The sequence below is a fragment of the Anastrepha obliqua genome, chromosome 1, assembly GCF_027943255.1.
Source record: "Anastrepha obliqua isolate idAnaObli1 chromosome 1, idAnaObli1_1.0, whole genome shotgun sequence".
Classification (NCBI taxonomy): domain Eukaryota; kingdom Metazoa; phylum Arthropoda; class Insecta; order Diptera; family Tephritidae; genus Anastrepha; species Anastrepha obliqua.
In genome coordinates this window covers 22,457,275-22,477,178 of record NC_072892.1, presented here as the reverse complement: position 1 = coordinate 22,477,178, position 19,904 = coordinate 22,457,275, and the positions used below count along the sequence as shown (strand labels likewise).

Below are 19,904 nucleotides of genomic sequence, written 5' to 3'. Positions count from 1 at the left end.
ACGTAATTGCGCAAAGGTTACGCGGGATTCTCGGGGAAGTTGAAGCTATTCGTCTGCAATGGGTAGTGGTTGGACTTCGATGACAGCATTCGGGGGTCGATAGTTTAAGAAGGTGGTAAGAGTCTCCCGATGAATCTTGTTAATTGTCTGTCTTTACACTGTCCGATCCAGTAATTGTCGGTCTGTTTTGTCCTGGATCCCGTCCGCGTAGTTAAGGAGTTGCCACCTGACATGCCTGGGAGGTGGCTCAGATTCAAGCAGGCGTCTGTATGGGTGCGACCAGCGGTAACACCCCCACAGGAACTGGTTGCTGAGCAGTTTATTATGGTCCTTCACAGAGAGCATATAGGCCTCGTCATGTAGATGTTGTAGTGGGGACATCAGTACAGTGTTTTGACAAGTCTTTAGCTTCGTCCACTGCAAATCACTGGTACCAGGCGGCCAGACAGGCGCAGCATAGTTTAATACCGGCCGGCCTATTGCCTCAAATGTCGATAGCAACATTTCTTTGTCTTTGCCTTAAGTGCTGCCGGCAAGCGATTGAGGACCTTATTACGATTTTGGACTTTAGTGGCAATAGAGAAGAAGAGCAAACTGTCGGAGGTAACTCCCAAGATTTTGGGGTTGTTAACTGTCGGAATTGGTGTGTCATCGACTTTTACTTTAAGTTGCAGTTTGGCCTCCTTTGTCTAGGTGGTGAAGAGGGTCGCCGTGGACTTTGTGGGCATTAATACTCTCGATCAGTCTACCAAATCGACAACTCATTTTTGATACTTTCAATATACATTTGTGCATGCTTGACCGGCAAATAATTTATTAAATATTTAAGTGTAAAAAACAATCATTCAACTCATTTCCCACAATCAATTTCAATCCCAAAACATAAAAGGCTCAGCTACGCATTTGTTCCTTTGTTCACATATTCATATCATCTATTTATACATACATTTTCTTAATGATTTCTTTGAGAAATAGTTGACAAAAAGAAAGTAAATAAGAATTTAATTTGAATGCTTTCAAAGGACACCAAAATATGCTATAAATTAATTTACAACAATGATTGCTTAGTTTTTCTTTCATATCTTCTCATACATACAAAGTTATATATTTATTACATTCCACTAAAGCGGTCATATTTTCTCTTCTTAGTATACACGCGTCTATGAAAATCTGTGCAGACATCACAGAATGATTCTTTTATTTTTATTTATTTATTTTTGTTTTTTTTCAATATACTCGTACTAATGAAAAATCTTAAATGTACTCCAGTGATGACATTATCTTTATATTTTATATTATAAATATTATGTAGCATTGGCATATGAAGACGTACGTGCATGTGTACATCCATTTAACATTTAAAAACTACATACATACCTACACTATATGCAACCGGATGCTAACCAAGAATCAAGTGCGCCGGAAAAATTTTACACTTTTAACTACATTTGATTTTCTACGTTTGTCTGTCCCTTTAGCAGCATGTCCGGCCGTCAGCCGTTGATTTTGGCGGCCATATCATTCGTTCTACTGTTACATAAGGTGGACTTAGAGTCTAAGAAAAATCGTCCAACGCTGCGTGAGCTTTAGTTGATTTTGTTTTTTGTCTCACCTCCGCTTAATAATTCAGAAATAGTTTACACATTTTCTGTTTATCTTTATTTTTTCTAAAACCGTCGGTTATTGTTCCGCCCACCGCGGTTACGCCCACCTCCGCCGCCACCAGCGCCGCCGCCCCGACGGTTACCGCGTCGCTGATTGTTGCCGTAGTTGTTGTTGCTATTCATGTTCATATTATTCATGTGCATGCCGCCATTGTTGTCGTCCGGACCTGGTCCGCCGCCACCTCCTTTGGAGAACATATTATTGTCGCCATAATTCATGCCATCATTGTAACCCGAACTTGGGCCATTATAGGGTCCATTGTTGCCATTATAGCCATTTTGATTAGGCGGCGGCACCATGCTCGGACCGCCATTTGAGCCCCCAGCCAAGAGCGGTGCGCTCCAAGGATTCATCGGTGGTTGTTGTTGTTGCTGCTGCTGCTGGAAAGGCGGACCCACTGCCCATGGACTAGGTCGGTTCTGTTGCGTTTGCTGCATTGGGGATTGCTGTTGCTGCTGCTGTTGATAATGCTGTTGTTGCTGAAAGTTTTGTTGCTGCTGCTGCTGTGACTGAGGCTGAGGTGAATCGCGCGCATCATCCAAGAACTCAGACTTTTGTGGCCCCTGTTGGGATTTCAACTGCAGCAAGCAAGGCAAAAACGGTTTCTTAAGACTTAGCAGCTCGCGTACGCACACCAGTTGAGCGCTATGTTGTCGCGGTTCGAAGCGTGTGCGCTTCGACGGTGGTGAGCTCTCACGCCCCTCCAATGTAGGCGACAACGAACGTGAACGATCGCGAATCGGCACCACATCGCGCAACTCGTCCAATTTACCTGCATCGATGTACTTATTCAAGTAGTCGGGCCCCTGCCGTATGGCAACCATTACACGCGAATCGGGATGAACGCGTATGAAGCGATTGTAAACGAGTAGACCGACAATGGCCTGCGGATCCATGGTGGTCAGCACGCCACTGGCCAACATTCCTTCAATAGTGCTCTCACTAATCTGTTGGTGCGACAGGCCGCTAGTGTCTTTGGCTTCCCGTATGGACAGCTCGTCGTGAAAGCTGCTTTCATCAGAGCGACGGGCGCCAGCCCATTGTGCTTGGAAGTTACGTGGTATCGGCTTACTGTAGGGCACTTTCTTCTCGCGATCCTTGTCACCTGAGCGCGACGGATCCAAATCCAGGCCAGGAATGAAGCCCTTATCGGCAGTGAGACTTTCGGTAAATTCGACTTTATCCTCAGGACCCATGCCAGGAATGACAGCGTCATCTGGAAGCATATTAGTTAATAAATTAGTTATCCGTTTAGCGCTTAACAATAAAAAGATGCCTCTGCATCCTCACCATATTCACAGTCATCCAACGCTGCTAAGCTCGCAGGCAGCGTATTCAAATTATACTTATCGCGCATCAAATCACCGGGTCGATTACGTGTCCAGAACTTGATAGTGTGATCATTTGAACCTGAGCAAAGTATATGGCCCAACGGGTGCCAAGCTAGTGTCCAGACGATGCTGTCATGTGCCGTTTCTACACAGCCAATTTCCTTATCGGTGCTAAAAACACATTAAATTTTTTTAAATGATACAAATAAAATTCTGTTTTTTACACTCAAATTACCCAACATTCCAAAACAGTATCGAGCCATCAGAGCCACCCGAACAGAAGAGGCCCTCGTGTATGGGATGCCACGACACTGAGCTGGCCTCCTTTTTGTGACCGCGAAATACTTGCATCTCTTCACGCAAATTGCGCAAATCGAACAATTTGAGCAAATGGTCACGTGACGCAGTAACCAGCCAGTTACCGTTGTCGTTCCATTTCAAATCCATCACTGTCGACTTATGCGCATGACTAGATTAGTGAGGATTAGAAAGGAGACATTGAAGATCAGGTTAATAAAGTATTTCATTGCAATTGACTTACAGAGTAGCCAGCGCGCTCCCGCTCTTTGGATCCCACAACTTTATGGGCTGCTGGTTATCTTTACTGCCCGACACAATCAGTCCTTTTTGTGGATGCCAATGCACACATTTGACGTCGGCGCCATGTCCTGGATGTGAGAGAAAGTAAAAAGTAGAATAAAACAAAACGATATTTAAGCAACTAAGAATTTTTATTTTATTATTTAGTTTTAGATTTCACAAGAGCAAATGCGCTAAATTTTCTTAAAAAGGGCAATAATAGAAATTTTCGAGTGGTCCGGTATTTAATTTATTAATTTCAATCATACGAAACTTGTGTGCCAAGCTCAGGCTCAGGTTTCGATTTAGCTTTAGATTTTAGTTTCATTATGTTTAAGAAAGCGATGAGCGCATTGTGAAAAACATTTTAGTTAAATTTTCAGTTTTAAACAACGTCTGCAGTGGCAGCACTGGGAAAAAACGAACACGACTCGGCTTTCTCTCTTTGTAATGTATTTCAACTTCTAAAAGCCGAAAGCCGCTGCTGCTAGCGCTGCGTTTGCTTCAGTTTATTTAATAATTTATTATTATGTAAAAATTTAATAAATAAAAAAAATTAGAAAAAAAATATTGAAAACAAAAAAATATAAAAATATTAAAAAAATATTTTAAAAAAAATTAAAATAAAAAAATATTAAAATAAAAAAAATTAACTTTAAAAATAAAAAAAAACTTCAAAAATAAAAAAAAAAACTACAAATTTCTAACCATTCTAAACCACTCTTGCATGATTTACTTTGGAATTCTGCTAATAATTGGTTACTATATTTTATGTTGAACAAATTTTCAATCAATGCCGTTAGAAAAATGGGCTAGCATCCTTATTATACTTCTCAATACTGTTGCAAATTCTATTATTTATTTTTATATATTTTTTATACATTTTACATATTTACCTCTTAGGACGCGCTCCTCCTGACAGCGTAGAAAATCCCATATACGCAATGTGCCATCGTCGCTGCAGCTCACAAATTTACTATCCGTCGGACTGAAACTGGAAGTCGTAGGAAAAAAGAAGATGTCAAACGATAATGTCGAAGGCAGGCGTTAGGCGACGATTTTTTCAATTTTGGTTTACGTAGCAATGTTTTGTGCATATTTAATGGAAGAATATATTTGTTTTTTATTTATTTTAAATGCAAAATTATATTATGCACCCAAACATAAAAAATTAGTCGAAAGGAAAAAAAGAATTTATTTTCAAAATTACTCCTCTAAAAATATATATGTTAATATACAAATAACTATGGTTAGGGCTAATTTATATTAAATTCGTTATATGTATGTATTTTTATTTTGTTTTTTGTGATGACACTTTTACACACACATGTATACAATAAGAGAGCATCTGTAGGCACTGACAATTACAATAACGGTACAGCAAATTACGAAGCTGAAATACGAGCAGTCCATTCACTGTTCACGGCGATAGGCGAAATGCAGCTCGACTGAAGTGAATATTGGTTAGTGTTTTATTGTGTGGACTTGTTAGGAATAATTCAGACCTACGTATAATTCTTACAATGTTGTTATTTGTAAATAAATATTAACGATTGTCAAATAAATTAACTTATTAATTACAAATTAATAAACTCCTTTTGCATTTAAAGTTGTATTAAGGGCGACGCTGCAGAAATGGCTCATTTATCAGTGCTGAATTCAGGATTACGCACTTGAAATGCCCGAAAACCAATTCAAAATATATGTGGAAACACAAATTTCTGCCTTCCCATAAAATATTAAAATATCACTGAAGTTCACTTTTTTTTATTAGCTGTATTTTGACCTTTTATTTAATCTATTAAAATATACCTAAAAAACATTTTGTCAAATTGTAATAAAAAGTCCGATTGAATTTTTATGCAAAAATCTTTTATTGAGTTTTAATGAGCAAAAACAAAAAAAAAACACCCAACCCACATTTGGAATAAAAAGGCAAAATCTTTGTGAAATATTATTATTTATTTGGTACGCATTATCCGGGTTTCCGCATGCGGCCTAAAACCAATTTCCATTGCAAAATCATTAAGTTATGCGAGAGGAAACCTAATTTTTGTACTCTGTCTACTTTTTGTACTTTGTCTACAAAAAGAATTATCCTCTCTATGCGTGCTTCGGAATCAACAGTAAACACAAATTGCTGCTTAAGCGACGTCACGCAATTGTCGTGTGGACAAATGATCAAATGTGTGGGTGTCCCATTCAAGCAGGCGAACAACGCTTTGCCTCTTTTTATTGCAATTAATTGTCAACAAACCAAAGCGGCAGGCGGAAATTGTGAACGAGAAGGGAAAACGCAGCAAAAATGTTGAAATTTCCAATTTTTTAGTATTGAATAAAAAAATCAACTTTTAATTATTTTTCTGAATTTGCTTTGCTTTATTTGTACGCTAAGGAATTGTATGAAAAAAACTTGTCGTTTGCGCTTTATTTCAAAGAAATTTTTGGTAACAATAGTAATTTGCTTGTACATTTTTCTTGTAATTGGTTAGATACGTTAACAAAATTATTTTTTATGAAAATAAAAAAAAATATACTTATTAAGGCTCAAAGTCTTCTTTATTTATTTATTAACAAAATTCGCCTTATCCCTACCAATAAATACGTAGTAAGACTATATTACTATTATTAAAGTTTATACTATATATAAAAGTTTAGCAAAACACACATTCAACATCTCACTTACATACATACAAAACACTCAATAAAAGGTATATCAAACTGCAAATATAACCTGGTTTGGTAGTAATATTTCCTTCAAACGTCAACATTTCGAACAACTCTAACATATCACAGCTTAAGCCTATATCACATATAAAATTTTAGTGCCGCGCTGAAGCAAAAGGCTCGGGTTCACTGATTCCTACTCCTTGTAACTCTCTCATCGATGCCTGTACTGAAAGTTCACAATTTAATTAAAAAAAAAAACATCTACTCAACGAAATTTATTAAGGGAAAATCATCAGTGTAATAGAAAATAAACCCGGCCATTGTGACCCCGTTAAATTATTATATTTCGGTGAAAAACAATAAAAATCGAGGCATATTAGAAACTTATTCTACACACCTTCACACTTTTACTCTAAAACCAAAAAACGCACATTTGAAAATATCACAGGTAATTTGACCTAACCCGACTTAGTAAACTGCTACAATAACAACCCACCCCGTCTCGCTCCCACGATAGTCCGTTACTGTCTGCGTTACTGAAACGACCCGAATTTATGCCCGGCCAAGGACTGTCACTCCAGCAACATTCCCCTACATGTATGGGGATCGTTTATGCTACTACAACAACAACAACTCAGCCGATCGCCAAATTAATAAATTAAAAACGTCAGTGCTGTGATTTTTATTCTTAAAAAACTAAGCAAGCAAAAATAGTAGAAAAGAATTTCATCTGCTTGTGGTCGATGCAACTAACAAAAGTTAGGTTATGGCTTAGATGGTTGCCTCCAAAAACAAAGTGCCTCGCTTTGTTCATTGTTGCTATTCATTTTCATTAATTTTTGTTCCTGTAGCTATATACACATAGGTACGTATATATAATATACATTTGGCACACACACACATACTTTATTAGATGTTCGGTCAAGCTTCACTTCTACGTTTTGTTGTATGTGCCTAGAAGTGTTTCACAAACGGACCGACTTGGTGTATAATAACCTTTGTTGGCTTTTAATGAAATAGTTTATTCATGCCAAAAATACACTCGGCAATCCGTGAACATTACTCAACATTTTTTCTTTTATTAATCTTTTTGATTAATTACCTCCATTTTAAGACGTCAAAACTGTCACGCTAATTTTCAAAACCTCGACTTTCACATTCACACAAACACATGCACACGCACACTTATTGTATCACTCATTCATTTCTTTATTTTTATATTATCGACAGCAAACAAACAACAACAATATTATACTGTTAAAATATTTTGTATCAATGAAATTCAAATAAGTTTTAGCAACTACTCGTATCAAAGAGAAAATTATAATTAAACAGTGCCTCTCCGAAATACACAAAAAATATAACGTTTGCGTTCGTACCATCAAGGTCGCAAAACGTGTACCTAATATTTTTTATTTCCTCACACATTTTGTTAAACTCGATATACTTTATTGAAATCAAACTAAATATTTTATTACTGTTAGGTATTACTCAAACAAATTGAAGTTAAAAATAGCAATGTTTCAAGGGAGTACTAAAGTGTTTAATGAGATATTCAGAAATAGTAGATATAGTTTTAAGAAATTGTACACTAATAAGAGAGGGCACTGTAGCTGTGGTGGTGTTTGTAGTAAACGTAATTTCATGTACGAGTAATAAAAGTAGAATAGTATTGGAATTAGTAAGCTATACCTTATTCCCCTAATCGCCTCCTTGTGTGCCTGAAACATTTTCACGTTATTCATATTCGATTGCCAATATTTGACATAGCCCGAGTGATCGCCAGTCACCATCCAACTGTCATTGTGGGACCATACCATTGTACGTACGGGGACATCATGTGCCTGTTGTGAGCAAATCATCGGTGCATATAGTAGTTACATTCATTTCAACGCGTATCCAACAAAGTCATTCGATGTGATGATAAAAGTCAGCAAAATTATAAGATTAAGAAAAAAATATATGTATACTTAGTTTGTGTCAAAATAATAGCATCAAAAATAATGTCGATTACAATGTGTTTCTAAAAACTTTTGATATTACTAAAAAGTTTCATACAATTTTCACAATTTTAGCAAGTCATTAATTTTTCTAGTCGAACTCAAAATTAAGATTGTTTCTTTTGGAACTTTTAGTTCTCTCCACTATAATTTTTATTTCACTAACCTGCAATATGGTTTCAAAATTGAAAGTCAATCCATTCCATAGAGTGAATTCACCTGAGCTGGCACCGGTGACCAAACGTCTGCCTTCTGGTGTCCAGGCGAGTGTAAAAATAGGACAACGCATTTTATTTGTGGCAGTTTTTACAAAGCGGGTAGTCACTGCATTCGACGGGTTATCTAAGTAACTGGACGGTGGCAGAAGTTCGGGTACATAAATACTTTCGGGTTGTGGCGCATGTCGATCTCGTTGATCACGTGTCCATAAACGTGTCTAAGACGAAAAAGACCATTTAATTTTCAGACGTTAAACAAGTTGTTAACAAATATATTATAAATTTACCTCCAATGCTTTTACAATAGATGCGTTGTAATCAACCGTTTTACGCATGACACTTTTTCGCAAACGCTTGCCATCAAAATCATCCTGTGTCATGCCGAATGGCCTCTGAAAACCACCGGGATTGAAGGGTTTAAAATATGGGTGGCCCGGCTTGCCGGCACCGCCATGATGTGGATGATAGTGATTGCGGTGATGTGAGCCATAAGAATTGGCGCCCCCAGATTGAGATGGCAATAGTGTTGCATTTGTAGCTAATGCCGAGGGTGCTGTCAATTGAGGTGGCGGTTGGGAAACATCAGTTTGTGGTAGTGGTGGAGGCTGCTGGAATTCCATGTCTTAAACTATACCTAAAACTAATTGGTAGATCCCAATTCCACTAACGATGAATCTGCTAATAACAATAAAGAGTTAATTAAACAGTTGAAATATAACGCATGAATTAAGCATATTCATTTTGAGTTTGCAAGCGTGACGCTGTAGCAAATACATTTTAGCTTTTGTCTGGCGGTACACTCACGCTTCTACTTTCCGGGCGAGACACGCTGGCAAATATTCACAATTACGACACTGAATATACAATTTTTCAAATGAAAGTTATCTTCAATTTTTGCTTTATATGCTTCTAAATCTAAATATTAAGACATTTTTTATCAAAATTGGAAATCAAATAAAAACTCTTGCAAATTTTCTGTGCGAATGAAGGTTGAAGACATCGCGTGAAAAATCTTTTACGTCTAAAAGTCAACGAAGTTAGCTGCAGTTATGTTTCACACTTTCTCTGTCGTATTCGTAAAGGGCTATTAATGTGCAAAATTATTTCAAACCACCTGAGTTTAATGCAATATAAACAATTAAAAGCGAGTAGTGAAATATACTTTGAAATTCCAATTTAAGGTCTTAACTTTGTTAACAGATAATAAAAAAATATAACAGTATTCCAATTAAAAGGAAAACCCATAAACGAAACCGAAACTATATGTTATAGTTAAAAACTTAAGACTAGTACGGGCCTCTCAATAGAAAAGTTGTTATAATTTTTTGTGTGTAAAACCTCAAAACAGAAGAGCCCAACGATGTGACTTTTCCTTTACTCCATAATGAAGGAAGCCTATATTTCCAAGGCGTATCCAAACAAAATGACTTAGTTTTTTCTTGAAATTGAAATTTGAATATGTCGAGCGCAGGAGCACCAAGAGATTTGGTGGCTCCTAAAATACTCAGGCTCAAAAAAACAGTGGATTTAAAGGTCTAAAAAGATGGTAGATAGTCAAGGGGGGAAGGAGAAAAGTGGCAGAGAAATAGATAGGAAAGAATAGAGACAGATATAAAGGTAGTTAGTCCTGTGAGAATTTTCCAGATTTTTTGGCAAATCTGTAAATATTTTCCAGTTTTAGAGAACGAATATTACTTATTCTCACGACATGTGTCCCGATGTCGAACTCGTAGACTTGCTCTAGCAAAGGCAGGACACTCACAAAGAAAGTGTTCCGTGCTATCCGCCTCCTTCAAGCAAAACAGGCACATTGGGTTCTCAATGATTCCAATGGTGGTCATATGCTGACCCCATGAGTTGTGTCCTGTAATAATAACACCGACCATCAACCGCACGTCTTTCCTTCCAAGTTTTAGTAGAAAGTTTGAAAGTTTTCTGTTCAAACTTGTCACAAAACTCTTTGCAGTCTGCAGCGTTCTAGATCAGCCCATCGCTCTATATGTAAATTGCATATATAATCTGAAAACTCCAATCTGTTTCCCGCTCCATCTCCTCTCGATTATCCATTCGGCTACTTTCAGGCTGGCAAAAATTTCCGTTTGGAAAACAGTTGCCATTTCCCCCATAGCATAGTGATACTATCGTTTAAGTACCATCTGGCTCCAGATCCTATTTCATTCTTGGACCCATCGGTAAAGAAAATATCCGTCAAACCTCCAATGCATTCTGGATTGCTCCATTGCTCACGTAATGGAAATCTTTCTTCAAATTTCGTTCCTAATGAAACTATGGGTCAGATCAGGTCGTCTTTAGGTGCCAAAAAACAGTGGATACTGCTCAGATAGCAACTTAAAGATTTCTCTGTGTCCGGAAGTTCCCTCTTCGGGCCGGAAACCATATTTATGGAGTCTACACATTGCTTTTATTGCTTCCTGTCGTATCTTAAGATCCAAGGAGAGCAAATCAAGCAGAGCATTTAGGGCATCGCCAGAGGTTGTACTCATGGCACCCGTAATGCATAACAACACGCTTCTTTGCAGCCTGTCTAGTTCTCGGAGTGTGGACTTAACTAAGCTCCGTTGCCGCTAGACCACTGAGGCGTAAAAGATGATTGGTCTGATGCGTTTTCTCTTGCGATGTGGTGGTTTTGAATGTTTTACAGGCGATGGAATCTACAACTGCTTTTTGGATCCATTACTTATGCAAAGAAAATTAGAAATATAAATTAAGTATTTCAATCTTTGCACTTAAATTATTCCAGGTAAATATTAGTAAAACTTTGCCCGGATGAGCAAAATGTAGCCATATTTGTATTAACCAAGTTTTCAATATTGTTATTAAATACAAATAGTGAGCAAAATGAATTGAATAGATAAAATAAAATTTGGATCGGGTATAAGAAAACATTTTGTGTTGGATTCATATCATGCAAATACAAATTATATGACAACTATCATCAGCAGCAATTTACGAGAAGCACAGCATGGTCTAGGAGAATTTGGTTCTTCATTTGTGAACATGGCCAGCATTGATAGCAAACTTCACTGGCCAATGAGGTATTATTGTTTGCGTTTTGTATACTGTTTTGTGTATTACCACAATTAGCGGTTTAATGTATATAAATGGGTGGATAAAGATTTGTATTTTTTTCAAGCGGCAACGAAATCGTGTATCAAAAACACTATCTCAATTTTTGGCGACTTCTGTTGTAGGCAAATCGCTGTCATATTCCTTTATTACGTCAACAAATCAGCTGAGTAGCTCAAATTTGCAGAGAGCCAATTAACGGTTTGATATTGACAACACTTTTGCATCCTGTACATCGTGGAAAATGCCCGGGTTATTTCGATGACTGTCCTCTATTTGTGAATTAACTCTAAATTTGCTCAACATCCTCTTCTATAATTATTCGCAGAAGGCTAAGACGTTTTCTAGTTCATTGATGAATATATTTAATGCGTATCTGCGTAAGAATACATCCGTTCCGTACGCTATATATACTTATTATCATAAGCAAATGCAACTCTGCAGCTATGTAATTAAAAATCTTTTGCCCCTTCAATGCAGTCAGCAGAGTTTTTCTTCCCTCATTACACATTGGAAGTCGAAAAGTGCGTTGTTGTGCTAGAAATTTTTTATATGCTCTAATTTTTAATTTTTATTAGAAAAATTAAACGCGAAATGCTATCGTAATCAAGATAAAAGTGATGAGAACGATTCTGTAAGTGAAGGTTAGTTAGATGATAATAAATTTTCAAAAAATCAGCTGAAAGCCCCATTGAGGCCAGCAAAAATAAAAATATAATGAATACATATACAAGGAGAACCGTATTTGTGTGATTCGAACAAAGTATTAGTGCAATTCAAAGAAAATACGAAAATAAACGAAAGGAAGAATATATGAAATTATGGAATAACATTGGAGTTGGTATTATATATTCGTCTTCAAGTTTCTTTTTGGGTGTAAAAAATTCGATTCGACGGTGACATCTTTAATTCTTCACGCGATTGAATTGAGAATTAGGTAAAACGGAGGAACGAGATAACTAATAGAAAAAATAATGAATAGAGCAATTGTAAGGGACCGAAGCATATAAGAAGCGAAACAGATAAAGAGCAAGCATAAATAAAGAACATACACACAAGCAATCAAGCTCCAAAAAAAGCAAATAAATATATACGCAGTACTTGTAAACGGGCAACGCAAGGCATTAAACAACGAGCAAGTCGTCGAAGAAAAACTGGCTAAAGAGCTGTGAAAGAAGTTTATACAAGAAGACAACGTAGAAATAAAAGAAAATATAAAAATCACTTGCTGTACGAGTTTGGAAATCGACATATTCGTTGACAAACTCGCCAATTAGAAAATAATAAAGGGCCAAGTATACACAAGTATATGGAGGTTGGATGGAAATAAGCAACTCCTTGAGTTCCAGCTGATTTATGAATAAACGAAATCAGCTTTCCCATGAAATTTTGCTGTTGAATTTTAAATTTTGCTATACTAGCAAAGTTCATATTAATCAATCATCAGCCAAATTGCTGGGTAAGTAGTTCCTTCATTTAGTTTTCTCGTTTATTTTTTCCGTTTCTGTTTTCTCTATTTTCCATTTTCCGTTTTCAATTTGCTCTCTAAAGAATATTTCATCTCTTCTTAACTACTTTTCTATTCAATCACGCTCAGTTTCCCCATTTACATGCATTTTGTCATTGTTTTTGTCGCTGTTTCGCTCTCACGCTTGTACGTGCGACTGCAACTGCAACCGTGTACCTGTATATATATGAATCAAATTCATATGTGAGTTGGTCGTTGTTTTTAGTTTGTTACGTACAGCTGAATGTATAGTACATACATATCTATGAATATGTCAGGTATAACCGTCGTAACCCTTGCGCGCCTGCAGCTAGAGACGGACAAATCATAGCCCTTCAAACGCTCCCCCACAAAACAAATTGTATGAATTTGTTGTGTATGCATACATTAATGTTAATGCATTTGTATTTATATATCCACACATATACATACATGTATGCATATATGTACATATATTTTCTTTCAATGCAGATTTCAATATTCGAGTCCTTTATTTACAATGATTTTCGGCCTATGAAAATGTGATAGCACTTCTTTCTCTTTTAACCACGCGGTAACACCACCTACTTTTATTTATATCAGGGTTATGCAGGAAAAACGAGTGCTTTTGTACAGTTTTGTACATTGAGATCCGGACACTAAAAATATTACAGGTTATACTAATTTGCTTTGTGAGAGCAAATATGTTGATAAATAATGTTTTTTTTTTTTTTTCAATTAATAGATGATTTGAAAGAAATACATTAAGAATATAAATTGGCTGCCAGTTTTTGCCAACCGTGAGATTATTATTATTTAATTTTTTTTTTAATATAAACTATTAATATAAACTATGATAATGTATAACTTTGAATCAACATCAAAACTGAACCTCGTGCGATACAAAAAAATTGTTTAAGTTTTCACTTGTCCTTTAAGTTTTAACTTTAATCTTTAACTTATGAGGGGGAACTTTTTAACGTTCATGTATAGTACATATGTATGTGTGTATATAGAGGTGGTAATAAGTTTTACATCATTTTCTTTCTTTTAATTAAATAAACTTTCTTTGATTCATAATGGTTAGAAATTTAAATAAACATATCTAATTTCGTGCCATTTACAGCATTCGGAAAGAAAAATATAAATCTTTTCAGTTTTCTCTGAAACATTGTTGGTTTATTTCAACTTCCTTTTTATACAAACACAAACAAACAAACAAAGTTTTCCTCTTTATAATATTAGTATAGAAAAACATAACTACTTTTTCCCATCTTTCTGGCAATTCACGGATTCCCTTTGTGAAAAATTCGGTCGGTTTTGCCGCAATCCACGAATCGATCCATTTTTTGACTTCATCGTAATTACGGAAGTGCTGGTCAGCCAGGCCATGTTGCATCGATCGGAAGAGATAGTAATCGGATGGCGCAAGGTCTGGACTATACGGCGGGTGGGGTAGGACATCCCATTTGAGCGTTTCTAAGTATGTTTTGACCACTTGTGCAACATGTGGCCGAGCATTGTCATGTTGCAAAATAACTTTGTCGTGTCTATCGGCGTATTGCGGCCGTTTTTCTCGCAGTGCTCGGCTCAAACGCATCAATTGTCGTCGGTAGACATCCCCCGTAATCGTTTCATTCGGTTTCAGTAGCTCATAATACACAACACCCAGCTGGTCCCACCAGATACACAGCATAACCTTCAGGCCATGAATATTCTGCGCCGACGTCGATGTTGAAGCATGGCCAGGGTATCCATACGTTGCCCGACGTTTTGGATTGTCGTAATGGACCCACTTTTCATCGCCAGTCACAATTCGATGCAAAAAACCCTTTCTTTTGTGCCGTTGAAGCAGTTGTTCGCATGCCATAAAACGGCGTTCAACGTCTCTTGGCTTCAATTCATACGGCACCCAATGGCCTACCTTTCGGATCATTCCCATGGCTTTTAAACGTTTGGAAATGGTTGATTGATCAACTCCCAAAGTTTTTGCAACCTCTTCTTGCGTTTGAGCCGGATCTTGATCGAGCAATTCCTCCAATTCGGTATCCATGAACTTTGGCGGCGCACCCTCGCGTTCTTCGTCTTCCAAGCCAAAATCACCACTTTTAAAGCGTGCAAACCACTTCTGGCACGTTCGCTCAGCTAGAGCATGCTCACCATAAACTTCCACCAAGATACGATGACTTTCGGCTGCTTTTTTCTTCATATTAAAATAATGAAGAAGAATTCCCCGCAAAAACACATTATTTGGCACGAAATTCGACATTTTCAAGTGTGGTAAAAATATTGTTGTTTACGCTTCAAATAAAAAACTTATACTGACGTTTGTGCCTTACGACAGTAGCTCTCCAATGAATGTTTGGAAATGTGGATCGATGGAATAATAATCAAGTTACGCCATCTGTTGTAAAACCGCACGAACTTATCGATAGACCTATCAGATAAGAAAAATAAGTAAGTTAAAGGTTAAGAAAATACTCACATTTTCGTGTTCGCCACTGTATATTATATTTATATTACAAATAGTGATATTTAAAACTTTTAACCCCTACCCCATAAAACTAATAAAACTCAATGTTCGACATGTTGATTATCGGCAAAGTTGTATTCCGTAGCCTACTTTTGAGGTTTTTTTTTTAATTTTAGTGCGAAAGTTTCAGAGTTTACGCAATAAACTTTATAAATATATAAAACTGAAAATATTTAATTTATTATCACGTATACGAAAGGCGAAAAATCTTAATTGATTTAATCATCAAGTATGCATTTTACCGGCGCTCAATTGTTTTTTTTTTTTTTTTTCTAGTGATAAACAAGCTCGTAGAAAAAGACAAAAATGTATTCATGTCACTTAACGCCCCATTCCACTTGATTCACGGGCGAACGGTTTTTTTTAAATATGTGCAAATGGATTAATTTGAAGTTGATTAAATAGAGATTTGCACGAGTCTCAAGACTTTGAACGGCAAGTAACGCACAAAGAGCAGGCATCTACGTTGAACTGAACGAGTTTTGAACAATGAAAATGTGGCCAGCAGATCTCTTGGCGATCGATTTTAGTATCGTGTTTAACAGCTACCTTCCGTGGTAGAAATGATCAAGAAAATCTCTCATCTTCCTTCACTTTCCTTGTGGGAAACATGCAGACAGCCAAATTACTGTAGTGTTTTCTAAAGAAAAGGAAAACAAAAGTTGATAATATAAGGGTTAAGTTATGGTGTAATTACCATAAAAAATGTCTTAACTAAAAAATAGGGTGACGACTATCACTAATTATTTCAAAATGGAGGGAAATATGCAAAAAGTTCAAACCGAAAGCACAAATTTTACGGGCACACAGAGGCGTTCAGAAAATTGCAGTGGAACATTCAGCAAAGTTTTAACTATTTACATACCTATATATGTATAGTTTTTTTTTAATAAAAATATGCATGGCTCATATTACAAGATAACTTATATACATAAATTGTTATAGCCCATTTAATTTCGGTACAATATGGTTCAAGTTTTAAAGGGCCCAAAATTCGTGTTTATTTTTGATAATTCTTTTGTTGTTATGCAGTTTCTTCTATAAAATAAATGCACGAAATTTTTGTTTATGGGAAAACATTCCCAACACGATTACCAAATAATTGTTCAAAATAAATAAGAATTGTGTGCCTATTTAAGCCTGCACAATATTAAACCAAAATTGAACGGGCTACAAAACTGCATATCCAGATTTTTTCTACTGATTGTGCAAAATTTTTTTTGCATTTTTTTTAATTTTGTAGAAAGTTTAGAATTTTACGAACAATATTTTTATAAAAAAAAATTACGAACAATATTTTAATTAAAAAAAAGTTACGAACAATATTTTTATAAAAAAAAGTTACGAACAAATTTTTATAAAAAAAAAGTTACTAACAATATTTTTATAAAAAAAAGTTACGAACAATATTTTTATGAAAAAAAAGTTACGAACCATATTTTTATGAAAAAAAAGTTACGAATAATATTTTTATGAAAAAAAAGTTACGAACAATATTTTTATAAAAAAAAAAGTTACGAACAATATTTTTATTAAAAAAAAGTTACGAACAATATTTTTATGAAAAAAGTTATAAACAATATTTTTATGAAAAAAAAGTTACGAACAAAATTTCTATGAAAAAAAGTTACGAACAATATTTTTATGAAAAAAAAGTTACGAACAATATTTTTATAAAAAAAAGTTCGTAACTTTCTTATCTTTATCTTTATCAATATCTTTATAAAAAAAAAAGTTACGACCAATATTTTTATTAAAAAAAAGTTACGAACAATATTTTTATGAAAAAAGTTACAAACAATATTTTTATGAAAAAAAAGTTACGAACAAAATTTTTATGAAAAAAAAGTTACGAACAATATTTTTATGAAAAAAAAGTTACGAACAATATTTTTATAAAAAAAAGTTCGTAACTTTCTTATCTTTATCTTTATCAATATCTTTATAAAAAAAAAAGTTACGACCAATATTTTTATAAAAAAAAGTTACGAACAACATTTTTATGAAAAAAGTTACAAACAATATTTTTATGAAAAAAAAGTTACGAACAAAATTTTTATGAAAAAAAAGTTACGAACAATATTTTTATGAAAAAAAAGTTACGAACAATATTTTTATAAAAAAAAGTTACGTACATACAATATTTTTATAAAAAAAGTTACGAACAATATTTTTATGAAAAAAAAGTTACGAACAATATTTTTATAAAAAAAAAAGTTACGAACAATATTTTTATAAAAAAAAAGTTACGAACAATATTTTTATGACAAAAATATACAAACAATATTTTTATGAAAAAAAAGTTACGAACAATATTTTTATGAAAAAAAGTTACGAACAATATTTTTATAAAAAAAAGTTACGTACAATATTTTTATAAAAAAAGTCACGAACAATATTTTTATAAAAAAAAGTTACGATCAATATTTTTATAAAACAAAGTTACGAACAATATTTTTATAAAAAAAAAAAGTTACGAACAATATTTGTATAAATTAAATTAAATAAAAAATAAATAAATCGTCTAAACTAAAGCTTTTCAAAATGTGACAGTGCGATTATTATGTGCCCCTCTGTGCATGCATCATGTCCGCTAATTTCGTTGCTACCATGGCTTTCTAGATATTTACTACGTTCAAAGAGTGGTAGTAAACACGGAGAGATAAGCAATAATCCCTGTGAAAGCGTAAAAAATAAGCAACAAATGCAACAACAAAAGTGAATCAAGCTTGCTTTGCATACATTAATAATTTTCCGTTCGGCTTCTATTTTTTGTTTATTATTCCTTTTTAACAAAAGCTTTTCAGCAAAAAGATAAAACGACTCTCAAAACCCCATACGTTGACCTTATTTTGTGTAAACAAATTATTGGAGTTTTTAGTTTGTATTTTGTGTGGTAGATTTGTACAGTGGTTGAATAACGTTAAATTATTAGAGTTCACTTAATTTTTGACCTACATATTTTGAAAAAGGCAAACATTTTGTTGTTGACAAGTATCAAATGCGGTTGAACACGAGCAGCTCACTAAAAATTTTCAACTTTATTTATTTTTAAAATAGCACATTGTTTTGATGTATCTTTAATTAAATACGGCAGTCATATTCGTTAACGTACAACTTCCCACAAAAATGTGCATGGCTACAAGAAAATTTACCAAAAAAACAGAACGCTTCAAGCTCCATATCAGAAATAATGGTTAAGATGTTTCGGAAAACGCCATTTTATGCGTGACTATCATTAGGTCGGCCCGGGTGCGATACCCATAGTGGGTCAGGATGCAATAAGTGCAGGTGGCTGGGGAAATACCGATAAGAAAGCTTATGCAAACAAATAAGTTTATTTACCTACTCATGCCACAGATACAGCTGCGGGGATAAGAAAGAGAACGACCACGTTTTGTAGTAATACAGGTATGGTGTATTTTGAGTCGGAAGCTGCACCTTCTGGACGATGAATGTATGTACTTGATTTATAAACGAATATGTGGCAATATTACTTCGAGTATATTTGTTTGCTTAGTTGTTCAATATGTGTGGTACTGTCCGTATATAACTTAACTTGGGTTCGATACCCACTTTGGGTCATGGCGCAATCATTACAGGTGTTATCTTTCCAGTGAACGTTAATTCCGCTTTGCCTTATTCGACCTTATCGTGAGTTTCCATCTGAGCAAATACTGCCACAAATCGCAATACAACACAAGAACAAATTTCGGTAATTTTCTCTTTATATTCTAAATTTTGAGTCACTTGAAAGTTGCACTTTCTTGCACTAATATTGAATGGGCTATAAAACTGCATACCCTGAATAAAAAGTTGAAAATTTTGATACAAATTTGTTAATATTTTTTTAAAACTTTTCTGATTACAATTATTAAAAATTGATAATTTATCGCGCTTCTATTATTTTGAACACAGGTGCACCTATATAATTGCCAGAAATTACGCAAAAAACCCATCGAATTATCCTATCAAAACATAATAAGATCCATAACGTCTGAACTTCTTGCGGGGGAAAAATGGCCTGGTAGCCGATCCCCCTTCATATATTTTATAAATTCATATATAAATCCATCTATTTAATCTGATAGTTCGAGCTTATTTCAAATTACAATTGTCTGTCACACATATCAAAAATCCTATTTGTTCATCATTGTTTGCGCAGTATCCACTGTTAGTAGTTACTCTACCAACAACACTTAGTTTCACCCTCAGCAGGGGAAAATAAAGAAAAGTGGCGAAAGGTGGTAGCAAAGCGATGGAGCGCAAAATAAATGTGTATTTTCATATGCACATAGTATGTATGTATGTGGAAGTATGTAGGTATGTAGCTAT

At 34.9% G+C, this 19,904-nt stretch overlaps 2 protein-coding genes across 4 annotated transcripts in view; one reads left to right on the top strand and one right to left on the bottom strand.

The window, feature by feature from the left end:
• Window positions 1-782: 782 nt before the first annotated feature.
• On the bottom strand, window positions 783-9,494 carry LOC129245515 (pre-mRNA 3' end processing protein WDR33). Of its 2 annotated transcripts, none has more exons than XM_054883724.1 (9): window positions 9,268-9,494; window positions 8,751-9,141; window positions 8,412-8,681; window positions 7,938-8,089; window positions 4,472-4,569; window positions 3,538-3,664; window positions 3,232-3,465; window positions 2,956-3,167; window positions 783-2,881 (listed from the first exon to the last, which is right to left on the bottom strand). In XM_054883724.1, the coding sequence occupies exons 2-9, from the start codon at window positions 9,081-9,083 to the stop codon at window positions 1,668-1,670; spliced, it is 2,640 nt and encodes an 879-aa protein (XP_054739699.1). In that variant the 5' UTR covers window positions 9,084-9,141; window positions 9,268-9,494; the 3' UTR covers window positions 783-1,667. The 2 variants fall into 2 exon arrangements, with proteins under 2 accessions (XP_054739699.1, XP_054739691.1); XM_054883716.1 differs by having other exon boundaries at window positions 8,751-9,138.
• Window positions 9,495-12,044: 2,550 nt separating this feature from the next.
• LOC129244953 (RB1-inducible coiled-coil protein 1) overlaps window positions 12,045-19,904 on the top strand; it is a 32,595-nt gene continuing 24,735 nt past the window's right edge. The window contains exon 1 of one of the 2 annotated variants that reach the window (XM_054882883.1): window positions 12,045-13,009. The gene's annotated coding sequence lies outside the window, so the exon portion shown is untranslated. The remainder of the gene's footprint in view (window positions 13,010-19,904) is intronic. The other variant, XM_054882891.1, reaches the window with a different exon arrangement.